Source organism: Suillus subaureus (assembly GCF_016647635.1).
Source record: "Suillus subaureus strain MN1 chromosome Unknown BJ212scaffold_15, whole genome shotgun sequence".
Taxonomy (NCBI): domain Eukaryota; kingdom Fungi; phylum Basidiomycota; class Agaricomycetes; order Boletales; family Suillaceae; genus Suillus; species Suillus subaureus.
In genome coordinates this window covers 666,450-688,759 of record NW_024538571.1, presented here as the reverse complement: position 1 = coordinate 688,759, position 22,310 = coordinate 666,450, and the positions used below count along the sequence as shown (strand labels likewise).

Sequence of the window (22,310 nt, the reverse complement as noted above, 5' to 3'; positions counted from 1 at the left end):
TAATCGCTACATTAACGCACACTGTTTCAGATTCTGGACTTCAGCTGTTTACTTTACCACCGGATACCCTTTACGTCTTCTCTAACACAATTCTGCAGATTGTAATACATCACTGATTCCTTCTGTTCCGTATTCCTCAGACATTACACCTGAAGGAATGTCAATGAGATTTATCTTGAGCTAGTATACCCCATCCTTGTTTCGAATTAACAGCCACTGCTCCAATCTCCCTCATCGCTTACTCACAGAACCCTTTCAAACTCCACATTCTCATCTCTTCCCCTTCCCTCACCCATCCCAAGTAATCTGCGGTCAAAATGGCTGCTCGTACGAACAATGAGCCGTCAAGTTCCTCTGCCCCATCTAGTTCAGTTCCGGCAAAGTATCCTTTCGGCCGGGCCCCGTAGATGGTGGAGAAGTGTGCGAAAGCCCGTTGGATCTTGGTGTGATGGTCATTAGGATGCATTATGGATGATTGAATGAGAGGAAGGAAGGGGTTGGGTGCCTGCGCGTCCTGTGCTGGGATACCTTCCACTGGTGGGACAGCGGGGCTGTTGGGAGGGTTCGGCACCGTGGGTGTCGACTCAAAGAAGGACTTGAAATTCAGGGGAGGGCAACCGCATGCCACGAACCACGCAACAACGCCTGAGAGGTATGCGCGGAGAAGTAGAGCTTGCGTTCGAGGAGACAAGTATGCGATGAGTGAAGGGAGGAAGATACTTGAAGTGACCATATGCATCCTAGGATCTGTAAGTATCGAGCATTTCTGAATCGTAATCGATGCTCACAGGAAGAAATCGGCAGTGAAACCGTTTTTCCATCCTCCGAGAGCATATATTACCGAGGAGGTCCAAATACACTCTTCCATCTTGCGTTCGATCTCTCCTGGTTTGGAGAGATCAATCGTCCATTCCTGAACGTACTCGCGGATTCTGTCACCGTGAGCCACAAGTGTGTCAGGATATTGCTTATTGAAACGGAATGGACCTTTCGGCGCAAGGCTGGGGTCTTTGAGAACTCGAGCAAGAATTGAGAAAGCGTGGGTGTCTTGTCCGCTTGGTGCCTTGAGAGGCGTCGCAGGGGACTGGCTATCGAGTACCAACGACGCAAAACTGTTCATCATAGCGCCGGTGCCATCACTAGGCTGGGCGACAAACATTGATGGTGGAAGGAAACCCGGGGCATGAATATCATGCATCGCCGCCAACGAAAGCCCTAACCCAGTTCACGGGATGTAAGTGGTGTCTCTTCTCCTTTGCACCAATGTGTGACTTACCCTCAGCAAGCATGCCTTTTAAGCCAAACTCGACGCCATATCCACAATGAATCAATGAATGCATGACCCCATCTACGAATCGGTACAGCATTTCCGGCTGGCTTTCCGCAACTCTTCCAGGCCGGAAATTATACTTTTCGGAAAAGATGAATTCATCCAAAGTCGCGGAGGTGCCTTTCTCTTCGATGGCCTTGGCAAAGAAAGTGGTATAAGCTTCGTAGTAGCTGTCGATTCCGAATATTAGAAACATCAAGGTTAGGCCATGTGGGGCAAGCATTTGCTCACTTTTCATCACCGAGATGGTCAACAAAATTCTGCGCTGTGATGGGATGGGGCGATACAAAGGCAGCTCTCTGAGACTTGCTGTCCTGTTTGTATAATGCTTCAATCACGGTGCCGCTGCCTCCTAACGCGTATATCGCAAGTGCTCGATGAGTAATGTGGCTAGGCAGATATGTCATAAATCATCGTTTAGTGTAGTTTTTCCTATCACTTACTTGTGAAACTTGGTGTTGTTAAAGAAGATGTGATATCGGGTGTGGTTATCGATCAGTACGTGCCGCATCGCGATCGATGATTCGAGGCTGCATCCTGGCCACCTCTGTGGACAGAGTGCGGTTGGTGGAAGGGATGGGGCTGGGAAGAGTTTTTCTGCTTTCTCATCGTAAACCTTTGCGTTCATTGTGTTGCTGGGAGTTGACTGATCGACGATAAGGACGCAGTGTGAACAATCCTGCGGATTTATGTAAAGAATCTGAGGACCGTGAGTCCCGCGGCTGCATCTTACTCAGGGGCCAGGAACATTGAGGTATTATGGACATATCTATATCAAGTAAACGAGAGAAGCGACTGACACTTGCGTTTATAGCCTGCAGTTACGTGTTTTAAAGTTCCTAGAAAATGCAACATCCCGCATACCCCGGAGATTCCTTAGCAGTACGAGCTCCACCAGCACGTCGACCCACGCATGTGATTTATATCCACACCTATGCTAAAGATCGTCCTCGATATAAGAAGGTCGCAAATTGAAGGCGAGTGTGGATGAACACGATACTTAATTAGTTAGTGTTGAAAGCGATAGATTGTACGAAGAGACAGAGAACGAGGACATACCTAAGAGATCCTCTTTTACGGTGGGAGCAACATGCATAGTAGTGAAGCTAACCTGACATTCCAAGGCCTGGTAGCTCTTAATCTAGGACGGTAAGTATGTCGTATTATCGATTGAGAGCCTGGAAATACATGACCTCCTCAGGTGTTGCGTGATACACCCACTTTTGTTTGATTGTTGGAAGAAAAATAGATGATAGTGGGCAGGATTATGCTATTCAATCACTGCTGAGAGTATCACTTAAACATATGCAGAGTCCAATACCGAGCGAAACCCACATAGATGACTGATTTACTCCAGGAAAGTGGCTGACGTCCAGTGTTTCTCCCGAATCTGCTAGTGGGCCTACATGAGGACGAGTGCTGCCAGCCTGCATTACCCAGAGAGGTGCTCCAAAACGACAACTGGCTGCGAGAAATGTAGGAAATCTAAAAGATACGTAAGTCATGCTACTATTAGCCCACGTGCATGAACAAGTACTATCACTCCCTATAATATATTCACGGTTGCTAATATGCAAGATGTGAGGATTGTAGATCAACAACTTGTGAATACATACCAGACAACAATAATACGACGTAGAATTACATACCGATATGGATGAAAACAACCCTTTACTTGAGCAGCGCTTTCGTCTTCACGGCATGTGCAACACAGTTGAGTGCTCAGGCCGCCTTCGTGCAGTCCATGACACCGCCCTCCTTGTATATTTGTAGAAAGCTTCGACGACGTGTTTTGCGACAGTCTCGTCGACCTCCCACAGCGTGCCAACAACGCTCTTGAACCCTGAAAACTGGAGACCAGCTGCGAGGTGAATGACTTCGTTGGATGTCTCCTCGTCGCCAATGGGGGTATGACAAGTGGATAAGAACGGAAACTCCCCATGCAGAATGTCTTCCTCCATGATACCGAGCAGCGCCAAATATTCGTCTCTCATGACGAAATGTGAACTGTAAGGCTGCGCAGGGTCCTGCTTGCCATGATACGCCAGGTACACCCAGGTGTTCTCTTGCAAAGCTTCAAGTGCACCTGCTCGTGTGGCTGCATCGCCGGAAATAGTGGTACAATTGACCATTGCAAGGACAAGTTTATGGACAAGCTCGGGCTTGCTGCCCACAGCCAAGAGCGCCTTGCCTTTCCCTGCACCCAGTTTACCTTGTCCAATCACCATAAAGGAAGGAGGCACGTGCTTCTTCATCTACTGTCTAGATCTGATCAGAACCGAAAATGTCAGTGTGTAAGAACATATGTAGATATCCTCCAGGCATGGCTCATTCCCATAGCGATCTGCCTTTGTTTGAGAGGAGTGAGCTGCGTGGAGAGGAGTGAATGTGAAAGCTGCAGTTGGACACAGCCAGATTCAAGAGCACGCTTTAGTTTGAGGATGTGCTCAAGTACGTTGACGATGGGTAGCATGATCTTATCCATATTATCCGCGAGAGTACTATTAGATCGGTCCTCGACTCCGCTGAGTTCATCCGAGGTGCTTGTCGTAGTGTGTCCTGCAGTTGTGAGGGGAATGCTCACTGTTGTCTGGAAAGCGAGCTCACGGATGCTGGCAGAGGATGGCGGTGGTACCGGCAGTTCGTGCTTCAGAATACCTAGTGATGATGATGACGCAGATAAGACACGAGCAGTACAATCCTCCATACCTACGGGCCTGGGAGATATGGTTGAGGCCGGAAACATCGACATTGAATAACTCCGTGACGGCGTGTCCGGTGTTGTCGGTGGCGTAATGTAGGATGAGTTGGGGGGAGGGAGGATGGGTTTTAGCGGAGAAGGACTAGGGAAGCAAAAGTGCTAGTGACGGACGAGTGGTGTTTGGTACAGTGGAGGGCAATGAAACTTGACTTGAGAGTTAGATGAAGATGGCGGGTATTCTGGACAAGTGACGGGTACTAATGAACAACCTGAGTTGTAGGTTGAGTTGATTGGCCCGGGGGTTTATGCTTCACATTCCCGTTCAAGAAAGTTGCTCGGTCCTAGACTCGTAACCATCCTGCCTATGTGCGTTGAGATGTTGTGGTTTCTGACGCCAGGAAGCTGGTCACGAGCCTAGTCCCATTCGTGGCCAAGAGACTTTTAGATCCGACTGATAACGGGGTACCAGAAACCGGCTCGAGTATCATTCATATGCCGTCGCGATCTGCTACGGCGTCATTTCACTTACTATGGCTGGTGAGCTATCTTGGTGAGGTTTTCAAAGTTATATCATATATGCGGAACCTTACCTCCCCAGCTAGTGCTACATCATCGTACTTGTTCGATGTTCTTCAGGCGGGGTGTACTGACGCACTTTAATCGACAAGGAGCAGTATGACTTTACTTTAGTACAAGGGTAGTATTGCATGGCATGTCCGTTTCCCGAAGAAGCTTGTTGGAACCTGGCCGTGACCAACGGTTCGGACTCCGGAGCTGTCCGGCCTCTTAAATTGTTGGCAGATTCTTGTGACGACGAGACGCTAGGACTGTAAATAAATGTAACGTTGCAGCACCTCCAAATCTGACGTCAAATGGCACTTATCATTGCCTATTCCATTCTCAAGCTCCCAGTTGGTTGAAAAAATTGCAGGGTAAAGGCCTGAAGGTAAGTCCGCCTCTATCATTGACTCCTTTTGGAGTTCACTGTTTTTTTTTTCAAGTTCCTGTCATGTTACTTAGACGATTGCATTACAAGCAAAGTTACGCCGTCGGAAGACGGTGTTTTCTGAATTCCAGCAGCGTTCTAAGCCCTGGCAAACACCACCATTAATACTATTCGACACATGACCAACTTCCATGGATGAGACATCTCCGGCATGATAGCTTCGATAGGTGGCTATTGGGGAGCAGCGTTCGCCACGATGTTTGATGCCCTTCTAGTGTTATAGCCGAGATCAAGGACAAAAGTGAAAATTAAGGTTATCACATCATTGCCTTGATGTCATGCAGATGTCGCTTTTGGTCTACACTATGCAGACTGCCCTAGTAGGAGACAATCACGGTTGTTTCTCCGTTTCATTGGGTCGGAGGTTTGTTAGCCTCGACATCCATTGGTCCTTCATATAGATTGGATCACTGATCCAATCTATATGCGGGATATCATGGTGGTATTCAAACTCGATTCGATGGGCGCTGCGCCGACGACCGGCATGTTCCATTCCACTCTCCATCAAATACTTCATCGACTTGGCATTATTTATGGAATGCATGTACAGGTATACGCCTACGCAAGTCTCCGCATCAACTTTACTGCGCAAGGGGGCTCCCCTTGCGCGCTTGTTGAATGCATATAAATGTAGCTGATCCCCAGTCTCTTACCGCTCTCTAACCTACTCTGACAATGAGCTCTGTTGAATACCACTATCCCGTGATCGGCCGCAAGGGCACTGGAGGCATATTTCATCGCTTGCCCATCCAGACACTGCAGAAGGATCAGCCTTACCAATTTGCATTGTTCATCCTTGCTTTCAGTGCCATCCAGCAGCGTTCCGATACCCCCGACATCGAGCCAGCAGCTACCTTCACGGAAATTGCGTCAATTCACGGTAAACCCTACGTTGAATGGGCTGGAGATCGCAACAAGGACACCTCAGCTGACTATAGTGCAACTGACAAGAAAGATATCAACCCTGTTCCTTCCAGATTCGGAGGTATGGCCGTCTGTTCCACAGTTGTTGCCCACAGTCTGACAATATTGTGTGACAGGTTATTGTAAGTAAGTTATGTACACCCTCTCGCTCTGTCCGTTTGAAACCTTTCTTTAGCCATGGCGCCGTTGTTTTCCCTACCTGGCACCGCCCATATGTTATGCTTATTGAGGTATGTTCAACAGATGATCATGCTTGACGCGCTGTTCAATTGTGTCACAGCAATCGATCGGAAACGTTGCTGAACAATTGGCCCATGACATTGAAACTAATAACCCAGGTGAAAATGGAGTGTGGATCAAGGCTGCCAAGGAACTACGTTTTCCGTGCGCGCTAAGTCATTCCCGACACTGATACAGACGTTTACATTACACGCAGATACTGGGACTGGGCCGATAAAGATGTACCCGAGAATGGCCTTCCTCCTGTCCTGTACGAAGATAAAGTCGAAATCATGGCTGCTGGAGGTAAAAAACAAACCGTCGACAACCCGCTCTCATTTTTCTCGTTTGTCGGCGGAATTCCATCCGACTTTACCGACGAGAAGGATGACACAGTACGTCACATTTCCCTTTCCAGATCACTGAACTTGTTCAAATGTGGTCTGAAGACAGGACAAGTGGCGTATTTCTCCAGGTGGCAGAGGACATACCGCTACGCTTATAGCACTCCGAACCCTGAAGGCAGCCATATAGACTTGTTGCAAAAGTGAGTATCTATGGAGACATGCTGCGCGAGGCTGGCGCTGATTTTGCATTTTGCAAGGACGTTTAAAGCCGAGGCAAAGGATCTGAGACGCAGAGTTGCTCAGCTCTTTACGTTCAATGATGACCAAAACTCTGCGATAACGTACGTCTTAGTTTCTACTAGTATTATATATGTATTGACAAATATGCTAAAAGCTGGGACGACTTTTCGAATCATACCGCAGAATCGAAGAGAGAGATGGACTTCGTCAACAGTGGGTCGCTTGAAGGCGTGCACGACACTGTTCATAATTTGCTTGTGGGTGGAAGTACGTTTGTTCCAGCTTTGACGCATGCTTACTCCAGCGATGAGTTAGGGTGGGAATGGACAAATGGTTAGTTGTAAATACTGGCGTGCGAGTGTTGTTCGTTGATCCATATTAACAAAATTTGCAGAGTTACCCAGACTACGTGAGCAATTCTGACCCTCTGCAATGATTTTGGTGCTCATCTTCATATAGGCTGGTTTCGATCCTATCTTTTTCCGTACGTGAACAGGTGCAAATTACCCGTATGGATGACTGACGTGGTTTCCTTTAGTTCACCATTCGAATGTGGACAGGACTATGTGTGTATGATTTCGTTCAAGGGTGTTGTCTTGTTATTGAATCCCCCAAGTGGCTCTGTGGGAGTGGTGCTATACTGAATATTGGATGGGAAGCGGATATGAACACGACGGGGAACAATATCCCTGGACACAGGTATGAGTTGGACGATGTTCTCGCATAGATGCTCAATAGTTGTCTCTTAGGCACGTGGCACGTACGCACAAGTTTACAACGAGCAACTTCTTCCAGACGGGCCACTCCAACCATTCCGAACGGAACAAGGAGACTACTGGACCTCTTCTCAGGCCCGATTCTTGGATGAACAAAGCTACCCCAAGTGTACGTAACAATCTCATCTATTGGATGACATAAGTTTACTTTGAATAGATTATTCATTTCCCGAGTTTGAAGGAATTAAGGTCGATCAAGCTGCCACATCATCCCAAGAGCGTGCCTTGGCGCGCAAAAGGGTGCAAGCCTACTACGGTTTTGATCCGCAAACCAAGGCGAAAAAGGTGGCTTCGCACGCTTGGAAGCACTTACCCGTCCCAAACAAGGAAGACCCTGCAGTGCCAAGTGATCATACCGTTATCCCTCATTACCGCACATTTGTTGTGCATGTGAAACTTGTGGAGCATGCGTACAACCGCTCCTACTCATTCCAGCTCCACCATAAAGGGAATGCTCATTCGAGTCCACAGCTCGTAGGTACCATCACAGTCTTCGCAAGGCCAGACAATTCTCCCTGTAAGCATGTGCTGTGCGTCGTGAGGCAGGATCCGTAGTTCGCGGGATGATCCCCATTCCTCCCGAGTTGATTGACAGTATCATCAAATCAAATGGAGGCGCAGATTCAGGGGTTTCGTTCGACCAGACCCTCGCTCACATCAAGGGGGAGTTCGTTGGAAAGCTTGTGGATGCTACTGGCTCAGAGCTTGCCGGAGCCGAGGGAGGTCTGGGGACGATCCAGGTACCACAACACCATGCCACTTCTCGTAGAGTCACTCCCGTGGAAATTTCTCTGGTGTCGGCTGCTGTTGCTGAGCACGTAGAGGACAAGGATCGTCCTGTCTACCTATGTGGCTGGCAGCACCATGCCAGTATCTTCAACGTAAGCGTATTATTCTTTATTTTGGCAATTGACTGAATATCCTTTTCGACAGGGTGGATGGCGAGCGACTCACAAGGATTCGGAGTGATCCAACGTGCTTGGATGAATCAATGTATATTTGATTGGCCAAATTCAGAACAATGTCGAAGTGTTTGATCTCTGTACAATATGTAGTGGTCGAAGTGTTTTTATCCCTGTACGATATGTAGTGTGAAATGCCGTCATTACTTCTTGGAAGCCTTCCCTTCATTTGGTCTTGGGCGGCGATGTCAAATTCCGACACATGTAGAAGAAAGTGTACGAGGGAGATCAAAGAGATAGCTAAAAGCACTCCAACTCTACTTAACGTAGGGGGTAGCGAGACCAGCGGAGCCACGCGTCGTCGGCTTGTCACTAGTTCGTGCAGCGGGTCGGTTGATAGCTTGGTTGTTCAGAAACTTGCAATTTAGAATCGAAGGCCATCGCCGTTGAGAGTAAGTACTAGGTTGAATTCCCATAAAGCGAACAGAAATGCGCAAGTGCATACTGAATCTTCAATGCATGATCTTCTGGTTACCTTGCTCTCTAACGAAAGAGATAAGGTAACATGAGGGAAGCCTCAAATGTCCGGCCAAGGGTAGCCGCAATGCGATCATGATGATCCGCTAAGCGAGAGTCGATCCAAAGTATGAGCAAAACTTGCGAGTTTTACGGCAGGCAATACAACACGAATGGAAACAAGAAGGCTGCTATAAAGCCTTTGTGTTTACCCTTAATCGAGGGAAAACGAGGCGAACCAACTTATTGCCTCCTCCACTGCACTTGTATCGCCAGACTTGGATAGGGAAGAGGAGGATTTTGAGGGAAGGATGGGGGAAGAAGACTGATGGGAGGAGCAAGATGAAGAGGGGAAAAGGAATAGGATGAAAGGTGAAAGAGGGAGGCGGGTAGGCATAGGGGAAACGACGCAACTCGGACACCGAACGAGCTCTAAGTTAGTAGGATCATGACTGTCCGCTCTTCACATGATATAGAAACAGGTGGACAGCGGTGGAGATGTAGAACTAGCGATTGGCACTGGGAAACTGAAACCTTCGTCGAGGACATGGACTGACATGCTTTCAAGAAGGTCGCTATACTCGGATAAGAAAAGGTTTATCAGGATAGAGAGGTAGAGGAAGAGAGAGCGGGGAAGAGATGGATAGGTGGAAGATGAGAAAGATCTATAGGGAGGGAGGAGGAAAGCGTAAGAAATTCTCTCTTGGATCTGTTTGTGATGGTTTGTCACACCGCTCACCTCATGCCCAGGGTGCAAATTCTGTCACGTGTCCTATGAAAATGTTATTGAGGGGTGGATCATACCCCAAATCAAGCGGGTCAACATCTTTGGTTGAGTGGATGCGTCTCGTCCCTCTTCAATGTTGTACATCTCCGTGTACATGGGAGGTTTACTTGGGTTGCAAAACCATATAAAAGGAAGACAGCCATTCCTTCTATCAAAGCGGGAATCGAGCGTACTACGACATCGATGCCGCCAAAATATGCACAGTCCAGACTCACCGAACCGTATGTACTCACTGTCAAGTTGTTCAGTTGCAACTGTCGCCAACAGAAAGTCTGTATTGCAGCATCTCGACAAGCACTCTAGTGCCACTCGGAAGTCGGAAGGCGCCCCTTGCTTTGTCTCCATCAAAAACGTGCTTCAGGCAATCCCCGATGTGATTCGCTTGTGCGTCCACAACATCACACTTGGTGTCCTAAACGATGCTTACACTCTCAGCCGGAGTCTTAAATCTGTACACAATGCAGAAGAATTGTGTCCACAGAAATGTGATCCACAGCTGTGGGTGGAGACCGCAGGATAAATGGAGAGCGAACAGTATGTGTGCGTTTTCGCATCTTCCCCACTTCTACTTTCTTACCCTGCCTCGTATCTATCGTCATCTGTATCTGCATCCCCTGCAGACAGTTTTTATTTATTACACAATCCTCATCGTCGCTCTTGTCGCCTCTACTTGATCACTGATCCACATTCCCCTTCCGGCCATCTCACTTTCCAGAAACCGAGTTTATCTTGGAGTTTTTGGTATCACCATGACGTCCCCCACATCCCCGAAGGCATCCTCCCGACGTGTGCTTAGAATTACTATTCCGGCGGTTAAAAATACGACTCCATGGCGCTGCATGGCACTAGTATTGCGGTCCTCAAGATCGTCTGCGCTTTCGTGGAAACGATTGCTTCGCCCCTTACGAAAGAACAAATCTTTCCGCAATGGCGAAACACATCTCGCCGAAGATCTTGCCTCACCTTCGTCCGAGACCCTTGTCGGGTCTCCGGTCGAGGACAAACTAACTAGTCCGAAAGTGATCATTACTCTTGGATTATAACCGATAGTATGCTAATTCGTTCTGCGCAGCTGGTCCGTTTCGATGAGTCGCCAACGTATTTTCCCACCAGGCGTCGAATCAAGCCTCACAAGTCCCCCACTCCAAAGGGGGCATTGCGTTCCTGTCTTGTTGCAAATGTATGTGTACTCTTCAATATCGGTTCTCACACCAGCTGACGTCACTGTTTCCAGAACACCGACCCTTTCAAAGAGTTTCTTTCGGATGACGATGACGACGTCTCCGTATATGAAGACTGCCTTACTTCCTACCCTGGCTTTTTCAAGGACATGGAGGATCTTCTCGAGCGCGAACATCTCAAGCAGATAGAAATTGAAAAATCCCGCTCTCCTTGGGAGCTCACTGAATTTGGCTGCACGAAGATGGATCCGCAAGAGCATTTACGCTCCTGCTTGGCTAAGCAAGCAGAGAGAAAATCACGACAAGACATTGAAGGTTGGAGGAAGGTCGTCTACGACCATCCGATGACGCTACGCTGGCCCAGCCGGGAGATCACTGAGCGGCCAGTTAAGGAACCTCCAATCATTTCCATGACGCCCCCGCTCCTTTTCGTTTCAGAGCCCACACTAGTGGCTCTCAATTGGCATCAGCAGATTGCGAGTGATGTCACTGACATGCTGCTTTCGTTATGCTTTGGACTTACCATTTACATGTGCATTTATATTTTGGGCATCTATTGTTTCTTCAGTGGCGTCCTCCTGGATGAAGAGTAACAACCGTCATTACTCAAGGTAGTTTACTATGTAACGCTTAGCACTATTGCAATGTACCGTTAAATCGATATCTAATAACTTGCGGTGTGTCAGTCGCTAGTTGTTTGTTTGGACCTATTGATATCACAAGGTGCTGCCTTCCTTTTTCGATACATAGATTTCTATTTAGGTACCACCGTGTACCTACATGATATCGATGACCGCCCATATCAGTTTGGCCGTGTAACATGTCAGAATCAAGTCCTCCTTCAACCTCCGAACCATCGCGTGCTCGCGGGAGAAGTCGTGGAAAGTCCCGTGGCGGTCTAGGAAAGTACCTCCGTGCACGAGGCCGTGGTCGAGGTGGCCGTCCAGCAGAATTCCACCAGCGCCTCGTGCTAGAAGGCGAAGAAGCAGTCGATCTCGACCCTGATTCTGAAGAGGCGAAAGAACTTCAACAGAAGTATGCACAACGACACCTTGGATCTAACGCCGATCGTTATGCGGAGCCTGAGCCTGAGTTGGATTCTGATGGTGAGTGATGAGTGGATGATGTGTTGAGTTTGTGTTTGATACAGTGTAGGAGAGGAGATTCGTGAGCCGGAAGTAGACCTTTCGTCGTTTCTTGCGAGACAGCGGTTATCGGATCTGCCAACTGTGGTTACTGTGCCTCGAGTCGATGATGATGATGTCGACCATGAACTCGCACATATTTCGTCTCATCGTGTCCCACCTCCGACGTCTCAGAAGGGACGTGTACAGGTCATTGAGTGGGATGCAGAACTTGAGGAAATGAGTCGTGAAAAGGCTGTTGCAGATGCAAGCCGAGGTGACTTCAACTTATGATAGCCGGCGTATAGAAGATTGATTACGGCCGATAGATCTGAAGATGCGATTTCGTGCAAAGTCGGAGAAGCTTAAAGCAAAACCTCCTTTTGCACGTGATAGAAAACAGGGTAGAGTCTTCTCGTCACATCGCACTGAAGTTGTTTGACACTCCGGCTAGATGATAATTACTCTGAGGCGCCAGCCCTTCCCACCGATGCACCGAAGGCGCCCAAAGTGGAGATGGAAGATTTCCTTGATGAGTTACTTGGTTGATGATCTTACACTCCGAGTCTCCGAAACACGTTACTTTGGAGAATGTGCCTCAAGGTGCCTTTTTTACTGCGACCTGACTATCACAACAAGGGAACATCGCTATCCTTCTCTACTGCTCTCAGACAAATATTATGCAGGGTCCACGAAGAGGTGATAGTTCTCACCATGCTGGCGGTGCCATGTATCCTTGTGGTTTATTAGCCACGCGGGAGGTCTTACTTGACTTCTGCTGATTAGACAAATCAACAAGTCTGTTCCCTCCGTGAGCGTTGCTGTCAGGCGGTTGTGGGTTGGCGCCCCCTCTCAAATTATTCGTCTCGTGTTCTTGAAGATCCGCGGCGAATGTACACCAATCGTAGGCCTTCAACGTTCTGCTCACCGAAGACATCGTGCAACCAAGTAAAAATGGAAGGAAATATGAATATTCATTGTGATGTTAGCAGCGAGCGTGCGTGACATGAGGGTTATAATGTTAAACATCCAGGAGTACAAAGGATCGTGGTGATTTGCAGTAGTATGATAAAGATAGTGATATGTTGATTATGTAACGCAAGTATGAGATATATACATGAATGCGAAATATTCCTAGATTGAATACTGTGGGGAACTTGCCATGATGTCAAGGAACGTGACGAAAGGTTTATACGAGGGCACAAGCAAGAACATCCCCTGGTGATCAGGGGGCTCTGGTTGATCTATAACGTCAGTGCCATAGCGCTCATGACGCTGATCTATCACTGCGAAAAGGCAACACAGTTGGTGGGCTCCAAGGCCTGACATGAGGATGTGAAGGCTTGGGACCAGCCCCAACAACGATTGATGTAGTGAGGGCACGTGGATGAGGGCAATCGTATGATAGTGATGGCCGCTGAGATGGCTGATGGGATGAGTGCTCCCAGGGTATAAGAGAGTCGGACATTTGGTCTGAGTGAGAATCGTTTGAAAGGCCCGCTTCCATGTCGGGAGCGTACTTGGTGAGAAGAATATCAGATGCATTCGGGAAAGTGACGTGATTGAGCTTCTTGGGGGGTCTGAACGGAATTGGGGTAGAGCGTGACGAGGATCTCTCGTTGAACAACTTCTTGTCGTCAGCGAGGGGCACCGAGGGGGGAGGTGTAATTTTTGGACCACGATGTCTGAAGCAAATGTCAGCAAATGGGATTCTGAGCACAACGAGAACCTGCCTGGCACTTGGCAGATTTGATCCATGAAAGCTAACATCCTTGATCGACTGTCTCAGGACATGTTTTCGGAAAGCTTTGATGATCTTGCCGTACTCCCTCCTCGCCTCGTCGCTAAAGCCAAAGAACAAAAAGAATATGTATGCACTGGCGGGCATCGCCCACCACAACAAGAACATGCTTTTAATGAACGAAGGCGGGAGTTCGATGAACGCAAAGAGGTCAATGCGGAGCCAATCGGAGTGAACGTTCTGCCAGCTGATCCAAGGTCGCAAGCCCGAATCAGCGTTGTTGTAGAGGTTGAAGGCTGTCAACGCAGTCCCCCACACAATTTCCGTGACGGCCATTGCCATAAGGCGAAGATAACGATGCGTTGTAAGGGCTGAGTTGGCATTCTGTAAATGAGCGGAAAAATTCATGCGTCGGCAAACAAAATGATACAGCGCGAGAGCTAGACGGTGGATGACTATCAACGACGATGTATACACCAATGCGTTGCCAAAACCACCGACCTGCGTATATAAGTGTGGCCGTTGCAAAAACCAGGGGCGGCAACCAAACGATTATGATGCCTGCGATGGAAAAGTATGTTGTAGGTTGGCAGCCAAAGTTCTCAACGATGTCATATCGGTGACCTTGCACAATATAGTCTGTGGTTGTGAGTCTAATCGTGCAAAAAATACTGCCAAGAAGCTTACGCAAAGCCATAAAGATTAAAGGGACTCCAAAGCATATTGCTGTGTCGAAGATAATGCGGCGCCGTTTATCAACGTGATCGAAGCGTACTTGACGATTTGACGACACGAGTTCAAGGTGTTTGCACACAGACATAGTCGCCAATGGCAGTGCGGTATTTGCACCGATAATGAGCTTGGTAGCTAAATAGATGTGTCAATTTGTTGGCTCATCGTGAGCAGTGAGTTTTGCAGCTCACTGATATCGCACCAAACTGGAGCGGGGTTGTTGACGTTTGCGTTCCATACAATAGCATTGATGCCATAAATGATATTCACAACAAACAACCATGATATGATGGAAAGAGTCCCGATGTTACGAGCCCGCCAATGCCAAGGCAAAGGAACAAGGACCAGAGCAGCGGCAAGGAAGGCACCTGCGGGAAGTGACGGATATTGCATTCAAATCAGAATCTTTGAAGACGATGATAGGCAGGGGGGTGCAAGATTCCATTGCGAAAGGCCCTTTGGTTATAATCTTTAAAGACAAAGGAAAACTAGTGGACAATGCATAAAGTAACAATACTGCCACGTTGTTTGCTTACGCCATAATAGACAATGACTTATCAGCTCCGCGGCAATCTTTACTGTGGACAACGGGCCGGGGTTAGTCCCAGGCGAGTTCCTATAGCAGGCCATCCTAGGTAACGAATGCCCTTCCCTCTTCCTCCTTCCAGCACCCGATGTTTGTTCAAGGCTTCAATGTCATCCCAACGGAGCTGCTATATGCGCTATGAATGAGTATCTCGAATGAAAACCGAGAAGTATGGTGCTTACCCACAGGAAAACAACTGCCCAACCACAGGTGTCAAAGTGCCCAGGCTCGCTCCCTTTTGCCGTTCATCAATGACGCACGTATCTCGACTGGTCCTCCAGAACCTATCCGAGAAGTTGGCTTGAAGATTTGAGGCAGGGAACTTATCGTTGCAGAGAATGACATGACCGTTTGACAGTTAGAGATGGCTGGGAGAGGCAGCAAGGGGAAACGTTATGCGTGATGAGGTTCTGGTCAAACTATAGAAGATGTTGACGTGAATATTGTAACCTTACATTAATCTTACCTATCATTCAAAAGCAAAGCGGCATCGTTCCCCCTAATATCCAGACGCAAAGCAGACCACACCTAATATTCAGACGTGATTTGTATGTCGGGTTACCGGTTAGGTGTGACCCCACTGCAGTGACATTGCCTAATCAACCCAACCCACTTTGGGATTTGATCTCAAACAGTCACCATTCTCCACTTTCAAGGCCTCATGCACCACCCTTCCCATCGATAACACATTCACCGCTCGCAGAATACAACGGCCGTTTTAGCCATGCAGCAGGAGATGGACACGCAACCAGACTCTGGTCGTGCTTTCCCTCCGGGCGCGGTTTCTTCCAATATGACCAACTTTGGCGCACAGCATCGTTCCCATTCGACAGCGCAACATCGTCAACATCCATATATCATACGAGGAAGGAAACCATTGAACCAGAAGCTTCGCAGAGTCCCTAAAAATTCAAGTTTGGGAACAGACACTAGAGTTGACCGTCATTTGGCAGCAGATCAGCGAAGATTTACTGGTACTGCCGAACCATTCCCACTTACCACTTCTAATGTCGCTCCCTCCACTCAGCTGATCACTTCAATCCTCATCCCAGACTTAACTAGTCTTATCACCCGATGCAGCCCGGACCCTCTTTCCGGCGGCACATATGGAAATATCTACAAGTGCATATACCACGGGCCAGAGGGCGATGCAGAGGTTCGTGCGGATGTCACAGTTCTTCTACGCTCACCGGCTCATCACTCGCCCGCAGGTCGCCGTCAAAGCGATTCGACCACAATTTTTTAGTGCTCAGGTGATGTTCTATCTGAGGGAACGGTCAGATTCTCATCAAACTTTTTTAGATGTTTCGGAGAGAGCTTGGAATTTGGAAGAGGCTGCGGCATTCTAATATTCTGAAATTCATGGGTACTACTTCGGACTTTGGTTCCTCAGTAGCTTTGGTTGCTCCGTGGATGACAAACGGCACTCTGACGTCGTTTCTCGACCTGAATAAGGCCCTCGAGCTGCATGATCGTCTGCTTTTGGTGAGCAATTCAAATACGTTCCCAGTTTGCACAACCGACTTCATTGTTTCGTGCACAAGCTTCGTGATATTGCTGCTGGCCTCAACTATCGTGTGTGAAAACGTGCATGTCCAAAGGAAAATGAATAATTTTTTGTGTCAGTTCATACATTCAGCTTGACAGAAGACGGATATACGGACTTAAACCCTGTCGTTCATGGAGACCTCACTGGTGTAAGTTCCATTATATGTTCTGTCCCTTGCATACTAATGACCAGTTGCAAGACCAACGTCCTCATCGATGGTGATAGAAAGGCATATCTTGCAGATTTTGGCCTTTCCGGAACTTTTAAACAGTCGACCGGCATGACATACCTCGCGAACATGACTTGTCGTCCAGGAGCAGTGAGATGGGCAGCTCCTGAACTTCTTTCCGGGGAAGAACCAGCTTCTGTAGCCACCACTCAAAGCGACATGTATTCCTTTGGTAACATTATGCTTCAAGTAAGTCATTCCCTCTTGCTAGTGCGGCTCACTGAGATGTCCTGCAGGTTTTGACGGGAAATGTGCCCTGGTGTCACTTGACCCGTGACTTCCAGATCACGTATCAAGTGGTTATTGAGGGGAGAATCCATCCCCGTCCACATGATGATTACGTCACAGACCAGCAATGGAATTTTATGACCCGCTGCTGGTCTATGCCATTTACTGATCGGCCTCCTGCCAAGGAAGCAGTTCAATTTGTTGATAGCGCTTTGCACCTGAGCACGAGCCCCCAGAGCCCGACGTTATGGATCTCCAGCGACGAGCGACACCCGGGTATAGCCTGTGATGATCATCTTCGAGGGGATACTGATGCTCGTAAGACTCCTATCGTAAAATACTCTTGCTTGCTTTCTTATATTGTCGTAGGACTTTCGGTGATGCAGGATATTGATTTACCCCCGCAAGGACGCTCTCCTCGGGACATTCTGTTTTCGGACCTCATGGAGTCAGGGAATTCACTTGTCTCCATGGCCGCTACGACGTCTAGTCATTATGCCTCCCCTGATTTTCAACCTTATGTGCCCCAAATGAACATGAACGTCGAGCAACGATTAGGGGCAATGTCTTACTCCACGAATAAAACGAATACGACTGTCCCTTTTCTGCACCGGGCTCTACCTCAAAAGCTGTCTACTGAAGAGCCTGACGATCACGATATGGCAGAATTTCGAGAACCCAGAAAGGTCGAGGCTATGAAATTAATCAGGTTAGTTTTCCATTCATTCCTGTCGTGTCTCATATCTAAGTGCCCCCTTTATATATCACCTCGACAATTTCATGAGAAATAGTGCTTATATTCTTCCGGCTTCATTACGACCAACTCTGGTGCAGAGGTGAGCGCGGGTCTCCCAAGTTTGATGGTCACATGCTCACTAGATATCCTCAAGCACGGTTAATCATGGTATATTTGTTTTGCCTTCTATTTGAGTCCTTTGCAGAAAGTGTTATTGACCGTATTATATATCCTGAACTCCGAGACCGTATCATCCTTCTTCGAGGTAGTTGCATAGCCATTTTCGAGCTTGGTGATATTCTGATATTTTCCAGGGCAATTTTCGTTAGCGGATTGTTTTTTTGATTACTCGAAGGCGATCAAAGTCTATGAAGATGATGTTCTTTCTCACCATAACTGGGAACTTGCCGAGTGGTGGTTACGGAAATACAGGTGCGCCTTGCAAGCTGCCCATATTGTATGCTTATTCTTCTCTAGTTACCTCGTCGATAAGCCAACCTTGAATGTCTGTAATCGCTGGAGACGCGAGCGCGGTGAACCCGATTTATTGCTATCTGATATTGGTACTCAAGGGATTCTCCCCCGTCCTAAGACTGATATGTGGTTTCAAGCTACAGCCTGGTAAACTTATTACTGTATATAGTTGTATGTTTGGAGACTTTGTGTGGTAATATATATATACTGCGAACTATGTCTAGACAGAAGGTAACCATATGTGCAAAAGAAGTCACATGTAGGAACGACTATCTCCCTTTGTCTATAGAGGTCTGGCTAGAGAGACTAGGTACACTGTAGAGTTACAATCATACTTCATACCCTTTTGGGTGTGACCATGTTGCCCTTAACTTCACCTGGGTTTCCCAATAAGTAAGCCTTATAAGGCTGGATGATTATGTGTCTTGTCAGCCTTATTTGGCTTAACAGTGACTCATTTCTCCAACACCAGCAATAAATGTTGCCCCAAATCATGGGGGTACTTACAGTATGAATCTATGCTTTCTACCTATATACCAGCCACTGCTGATACCTTACTGTCGGCAATGCCTGCTATGTCAGCCCTGTTGTTAGTAATACTGGGTGCTCTTTCCCTCCCAATGTCTATGGTGGGTTCCCACACACTTCCCCCCCTGCCACTAACACCATGTATGGTGTCATCCAGTCTCCTGTCCTTTGTCCATCATCTTACAGTGGCTCAAAAAACTGTCTGCATGTTTTGACATTTTTCACTATCTATGATATTGTGTGAGAATGAACAAATGCCTCAAGGACATGCTTATACCACATTGCAGTATGGCTTCAGGGCTTTCATTTGAGCCCTACACCATGGGAATTGGTGGAGATATGGTGGAGATACAAGGCTCACAAAATGGTGACTCATGCGGACAGTTTTTTGAGCACATATTAAAACTATATAAATCATCATTTATGACACCATAACAATCATGCCACCATTAAATAAATTATAAAGTGGTGTCATTATGTCATTTTAAAACCATATCTAACTATACAAACCAAAAATTTCCATATGTCATGGTTATATTCACCATGAAAGCCACCCCCCCCTGCTCAAAGGGATAATATCCTCTCTCTTTCCTATTCTGGCCTCTCTGCTTGTCAAATTTCCTCTAGAACTGGAGTATCCAAGTCCACTGTGGCCAAGTTCATCAAAGAAAGTCACACAGACAAGGAAAACTTCTGTGAAGGGTGTCCATCCAAGCTCACCTCTACTGATAGGAGGGCTATTATTCAACATATCACTACAGGAAAGGCTGATAATGCTGTCCAGGTCACCTATTACATCAATTCCACCATCACATTCCCTGTCTCTTCACACACTGTGAGAAACATTCTCAAGACAGCTCATCTCAGGTCAGTAACAAGGAAGAAAAGGCTCTCCTCTCTATCACACATATGCAGAGAGGACTAGCACCCTTCTTTTTTCACATATATACCTTGCCATCTGACCCAATCCTATTTATTGTGGTCTTATATGATCATATAACATGCTTCCAGTCCATGTAATCCAATTCTGATGGGCTAAGGCAAAGGTTAGTCCTCTCTGCATATGTGTGATAGAGAGGAGAGCCTTTTCTTCCTTGTTACTGACCTGAGATGAGCTGTCTTGAGAATGTTTCTCACAGTGTGTGAAGAGACAGGGAATGTGATGGTGGAATTGATGTAATAGGTGACCTGGACAGCATTATCAGCCTTTCCTGTAGTGATATGTTGAATAATAGCCCTCCTATCAGTAGAGGTGAGCTTGGATGGACACCCTTCACAGAAGTTTTCCTTGTCTGTGTGACTTTCTTTGATGAACTTGGCCACAGTGGACTTGGATACTCCAGTTCTAGAGGAAATTTGACAAGCAGAGAGGCCAGAATAGGAAAGAGAGAGGATATTATCCCTTTGAGCAGGGGGGGGTGGCTTTCATGGTGAATATAACCATGACATATGGAAATTTTTGGTTTGTATAGTTAGATATGGTTTTAAAATGACATAATGACACCACTTTATAATTTATTTAATGGTGGCATGATTGTTATGGTGTCATAAATGATGATTTATATAGTTTTAATATGTGCTCAAAAAACTGTCCGCATGAGTCACCATTTTGTGAGCCTTGTATCTCCACCATATCTCCACCAATTCCCATGGTGTAGGGCTCAAATGAAAGCCCTGAAGCCATACTGCAATGTGGTATAAGCATGTCCTTGAGGCATTTGTTCATTCTCACACAATATCATAGATAGTGAAAAATGTCAAAACATGCAGACAGTTTTTTGAGCCACTGTATTTCATTATGGACCCTGTCCTTATCTCACTTACATACATAGAGCACTCCCTATTCACTTCCGAGCCCTGGGAGTGTACCTAGGCACAGCTTACCTGTTGCCTAGAAAAGTTTTCATACATTAACCACCATCATGTCAGTAGTTGTCTAGAGTCAGAATTTATCGTCTTCAGCCAGTATGCATTAGTTGTTGCCCTAGCCCTCAGCAACACTCCATTATCATCAGTCTCCATTCAGCAGCCCCAGTTCATGTCCTCATGACTTCTACCAGTTTCTTATATGTTCATGCACAGCTTGTGCATTATTCCCATGCTTCGCACTCCTATGCGCTCCACATTCCTGCACATGCACTTTCAGCATGCTTCACCAGAGTTGACCTGGCATCATCTTTGTGGATCCTTGCTTTCTTTGCTTCCCTTAAGGGTTGAACATATTGCCTGGCACACTTCAACCAACATTTAGAGAGTTAGTAGGTTTCCTCTCACCCCAGAGGTAGAGCCCTCTTTCTTTCTTTAGCTCTGCAGCTTAGCAGAGCTGTTGAACCTTCAGTGGCTTAACATATGAGTGGTGGTGTGTGCGCACTAGTCCTTTGATGCTTCAAAGAGTTCTTCTCCCCAGCACTCAAACTCACAATTGAGGAAGGCACGTCATTTGAGCTTGTCTGACTGGTGCTCTTTGACCATTGAGAGAATCTGTTTGTGCAGGGGTCTGGGGTACCATGACCTGCTCTTGATGGAACTGCTGGGGATGTCCGCAATGAATGGACAGAGCTCGATGGGGATGGGGATTGAAGGGAGCATCTGGCATATGGGGGGATATACACTGCAGGAGGGTGTATGCACTTGAAAATCTCATTGCAGGCCTTGTTCCTGCTGTGGCCTGCCCACCAACCTTTGACAACTCTGCAATTGTCTCCAAATACTTTGAAATAAATGCCAGTGGGGCATGAACTGAGGATTGTGAGGACCAGGAGCTCAAAACCGACACTTTCAGCCCAGCCAATGTCTCAGTTGTCCCCTTTCCATCCTGGTAGTAGGTCCCATGCCCTCCATCTTCCATCAATGTAAATCCCAATTCCACAACCAGAGCTAGCATCTGAATAAGCATGGAAGTCATATGTGATGACACAGCCTGGGATTGTGTGTGAGAGCCCCTGGGAGCTAATGGTTTTTGTCCACCAGTTGAGGTCCTTCACAGTGTCCTGTGGGGGAGAGTGAGGTAGGAATGGTTGGTTTTGAAAAATTCCAAGCATCCATTCCAGATTGGTAAGGTAGGCCCAACTGGCCAGCATGATGCATGCTGCATGTAGCAACTTCCTGTATAGCTTTTGTACTTCTTGCAGGGTGTGTGTGCTGCGAGTCTTCCACATGTCAATGGCGTCCACATATTTGGCTGTCTTTTCTGGGGATAATGATATTGAGAGATTGGGGATGTCCCAAAGGAATCCTGTGAAGTTGGGGTCTGGTCTGAATGACTTATCCTTTGTCGTTTCCCATATGATGCCCAATGGCTGGGAGTGATGATCAATGTTGGCCATGCAGTATGTAAACTGTGCATCCTCTGCTGAATGAGGCGATAGAGTTGAGAGATCCTTGATTGGGAATATGCAATCCTCATCAAATTCTTTGTATGAGTCATCTGGCATCATTTTGCCTCTGTACCATT

The 22,310-nt window shown here is 47.2% G+C and overlaps 8 protein-coding genes across 8 annotated transcripts; 5 read left to right on the top strand and 3 right to left on the bottom strand.

Annotated features, from left to right (window-relative positions):
- Positions 1-238: 238 nt before the first annotated feature.
- BJ212DRAFT_1446890 (uncharacterized protein) lies at positions 239-1,958 on the bottom strand (the record flags this gene model as incomplete). The annotated part of the gene is made up of 5 exons (XM_041338314.1): positions 239-740; positions 789-1,215; positions 1,277-1,500; positions 1,562-1,720; positions 1,774-1,958. 5 exons carry the CDS (start codon positions 1,956-1,958, stop codon positions 239-241), a joined length of 1,497 nt encoding a protein of 498 aa, XP_041193417.1.
- A 1,129-nt stretch (positions 1,959-3,087) lies between these two features.
- On the bottom strand, positions 3,088-3,432 carry BJ212DRAFT_1228845 (uncharacterized protein; the record flags this gene model as incomplete). Its single annotated transcript, XM_041329473.1, has 1 exon — positions 3,088-3,432. A coding segment is annotated over one exon (345 nt), but the record flags the coding sequence as incomplete, so codon positions are not given.
- A 2,280-nt stretch (positions 3,433-5,712) lies between these two features.
- Positions 5,713-8,512, top strand: BJ212DRAFT_1299577 (common central domain of tyrosinase-domain-containing protein; the record flags this gene model as incomplete). The annotated part of the gene is made up of 15 exons (XM_041332884.1): positions 5,713-6,022; positions 6,078-6,087; positions 6,137-6,191; positions 6,242-6,345; positions 6,398-6,575; positions 6,630-6,727; positions 6,785-6,868; positions 6,922-7,024; positions 7,162-7,176; positions 7,227-7,251; positions 7,384-7,466; positions 7,517-7,652; positions 7,701-8,021; positions 8,090-8,424; positions 8,477-8,512. 15 exons carry the CDS (start codon positions 5,713-5,715, stop codon positions 8,510-8,512), a joined length of 1,893 nt encoding a protein of 630 aa, XP_041193415.1.
- A 1,614-nt stretch (positions 8,513-10,126) lies between these two features.
- Positions 10,127-11,633, top strand: BJ212DRAFT_1353665 (uncharacterized protein). The gene is made up of 3 exons (XM_041335601.1): positions 10,127-10,767; positions 10,821-10,928; positions 10,983-11,633. The coding sequence occupies exons 1-3, from the start codon at positions 10,498-10,500 to the stop codon at positions 11,520-11,522; spliced, it is 918 nt and encodes a 305-aa protein (XP_041193414.1). The 5' UTR covers positions 10,127-10,497; the 3' UTR covers positions 11,523-11,633.
- A 52-nt stretch (positions 11,634-11,685) lies between these two features.
- BJ212DRAFT_178649 (uncharacterized protein) lies at positions 11,686-12,961 on the top strand. The gene is made up of 4 exons (XM_041342571.1): positions 11,686-12,035; positions 12,085-12,330; positions 12,383-12,457; positions 12,508-12,961. The coding sequence occupies exons 1-4, from the start codon at positions 11,750-11,752 to the stop codon at positions 12,600-12,602; spliced, it is 702 nt and encodes a 233-aa protein (XP_041193413.1). The 5' UTR covers positions 11,686-11,749; the 3' UTR covers positions 12,603-12,961.
- A 199-nt stretch (positions 12,962-13,160) lies between these two features.
- On the bottom strand, positions 13,161-15,015 carry BJ212DRAFT_1353659 (pheromone A receptor-domain-containing protein). Its single transcript, XM_041335600.1, has 4 exons — positions 14,718-15,015; positions 14,482-14,661; positions 14,296-14,433; positions 13,161-14,234 (listed from the first exon to the last, which is right to left on the bottom strand). The coding sequence occupies exons 1-4, from the start codon at positions 14,917-14,919 to the stop codon at positions 13,321-13,323; spliced, it is 1,434 nt and encodes a 477-aa protein (XP_041193412.1). The 5' UTR covers positions 14,920-15,015; the 3' UTR covers positions 13,161-13,320.
- A 1,399-nt stretch (positions 15,016-16,414) lies between these two features.
- On the top strand, positions 16,415-17,324 carry BJ212DRAFT_1271091 (kinase-like domain-containing protein; the record flags this gene model as incomplete). Its single annotated transcript, XM_041330933.1, has 5 exons — positions 16,415-16,597; positions 16,657-16,687; positions 16,763-16,809; positions 16,861-17,079; positions 17,127-17,324. Coding segments are annotated over 5 exons (678 nt in total), but the record flags the coding sequence as incomplete, so codon positions are not given.
- A 282-nt stretch (positions 17,325-17,606) lies between these two features.
- On the top strand, positions 17,607-18,455 carry BJ212DRAFT_1353644 (uncharacterized protein; the record flags this gene model as incomplete). Its single annotated transcript, XM_041335599.1, is given in 8 exon segments — positions 17,607-17,827; positions 17,880-17,954; positions 17,968-17,970; positions 17,982-17,986; positions 18,060-18,119; positions 18,169-18,286; positions 18,322-18,323; positions 18,334-18,455. Coding segments are annotated over 8 exon segments (596 nt in total), but the record flags the coding sequence as incomplete, so codon positions are not given.
- Between the last annotated feature and the right edge of the window lie 3,855 nt (positions 18,456-22,310).

Bases quoted from the DNA above. Each gene is read 5' to 3' on its own strand.
- BJ212DRAFT_1353665 (XM_041335601.1), top strand. From the start codon at position 10,498: ATGACGTCCCCCACATCCCCGAAGGCATCCTCCCGACGTGTGCTTAGA. The intron at 10,768-10,820 runs GTGATCATTACT...CGTTCTGCGCAG, and splicing joins ACAAACTAACTAGTCCGAAA to CTGGTCCGTTTCGATGAGTC. The intron at 10,929-10,982 runs GTATGTGTACTC...CACTGTTTCCAG, and splicing joins GTTCCTGTCTTGTTGCAAAT to AACACCGACCCTTTCAAAGA.
- BJ212DRAFT_178649 (XM_041342571.1), top strand. From the start codon at position 11,750: ATGTCAGAATCAAGTCCTCCTTCAACCTCCGAACCATCGCGTGCTCGC. The intron at 12,036-12,084 runs GTGAGTGATGAG...GATACAGTGTAG, and splicing joins GCCTGAGTTGGATTCTGATG to GAGAGGAGATTCGTGAGCCG. The intron at 12,458-12,507 runs GTAGAGTCTTCT...CACTCCGGCTAG, and splicing joins TGCACGTGATAGAAAACAGG to ATGATAATTACTCTGAGGCG.
- BJ212DRAFT_1353659 (XM_041335600.1), bottom strand. From the start codon at position 14,919: ATGCAATATCCGTCACTTCCCGCAGGTGCCTTCCTTGCCGCTGCTCTG. The intron at 14,662-14,717 runs GTGAGCTGCAAA...ACATCTATTTAG, and splicing joins TCCAGTTTGGTGCGATATCA to CTACCAAGCTCATTATCGGT. The intron at 14,235-14,295 runs GTCGGTGGTTTT...TCCACCGTCTAG, and splicing joins GGCCACACTTATATACGCAG to CTCTCGCGCTGTATCATTTT.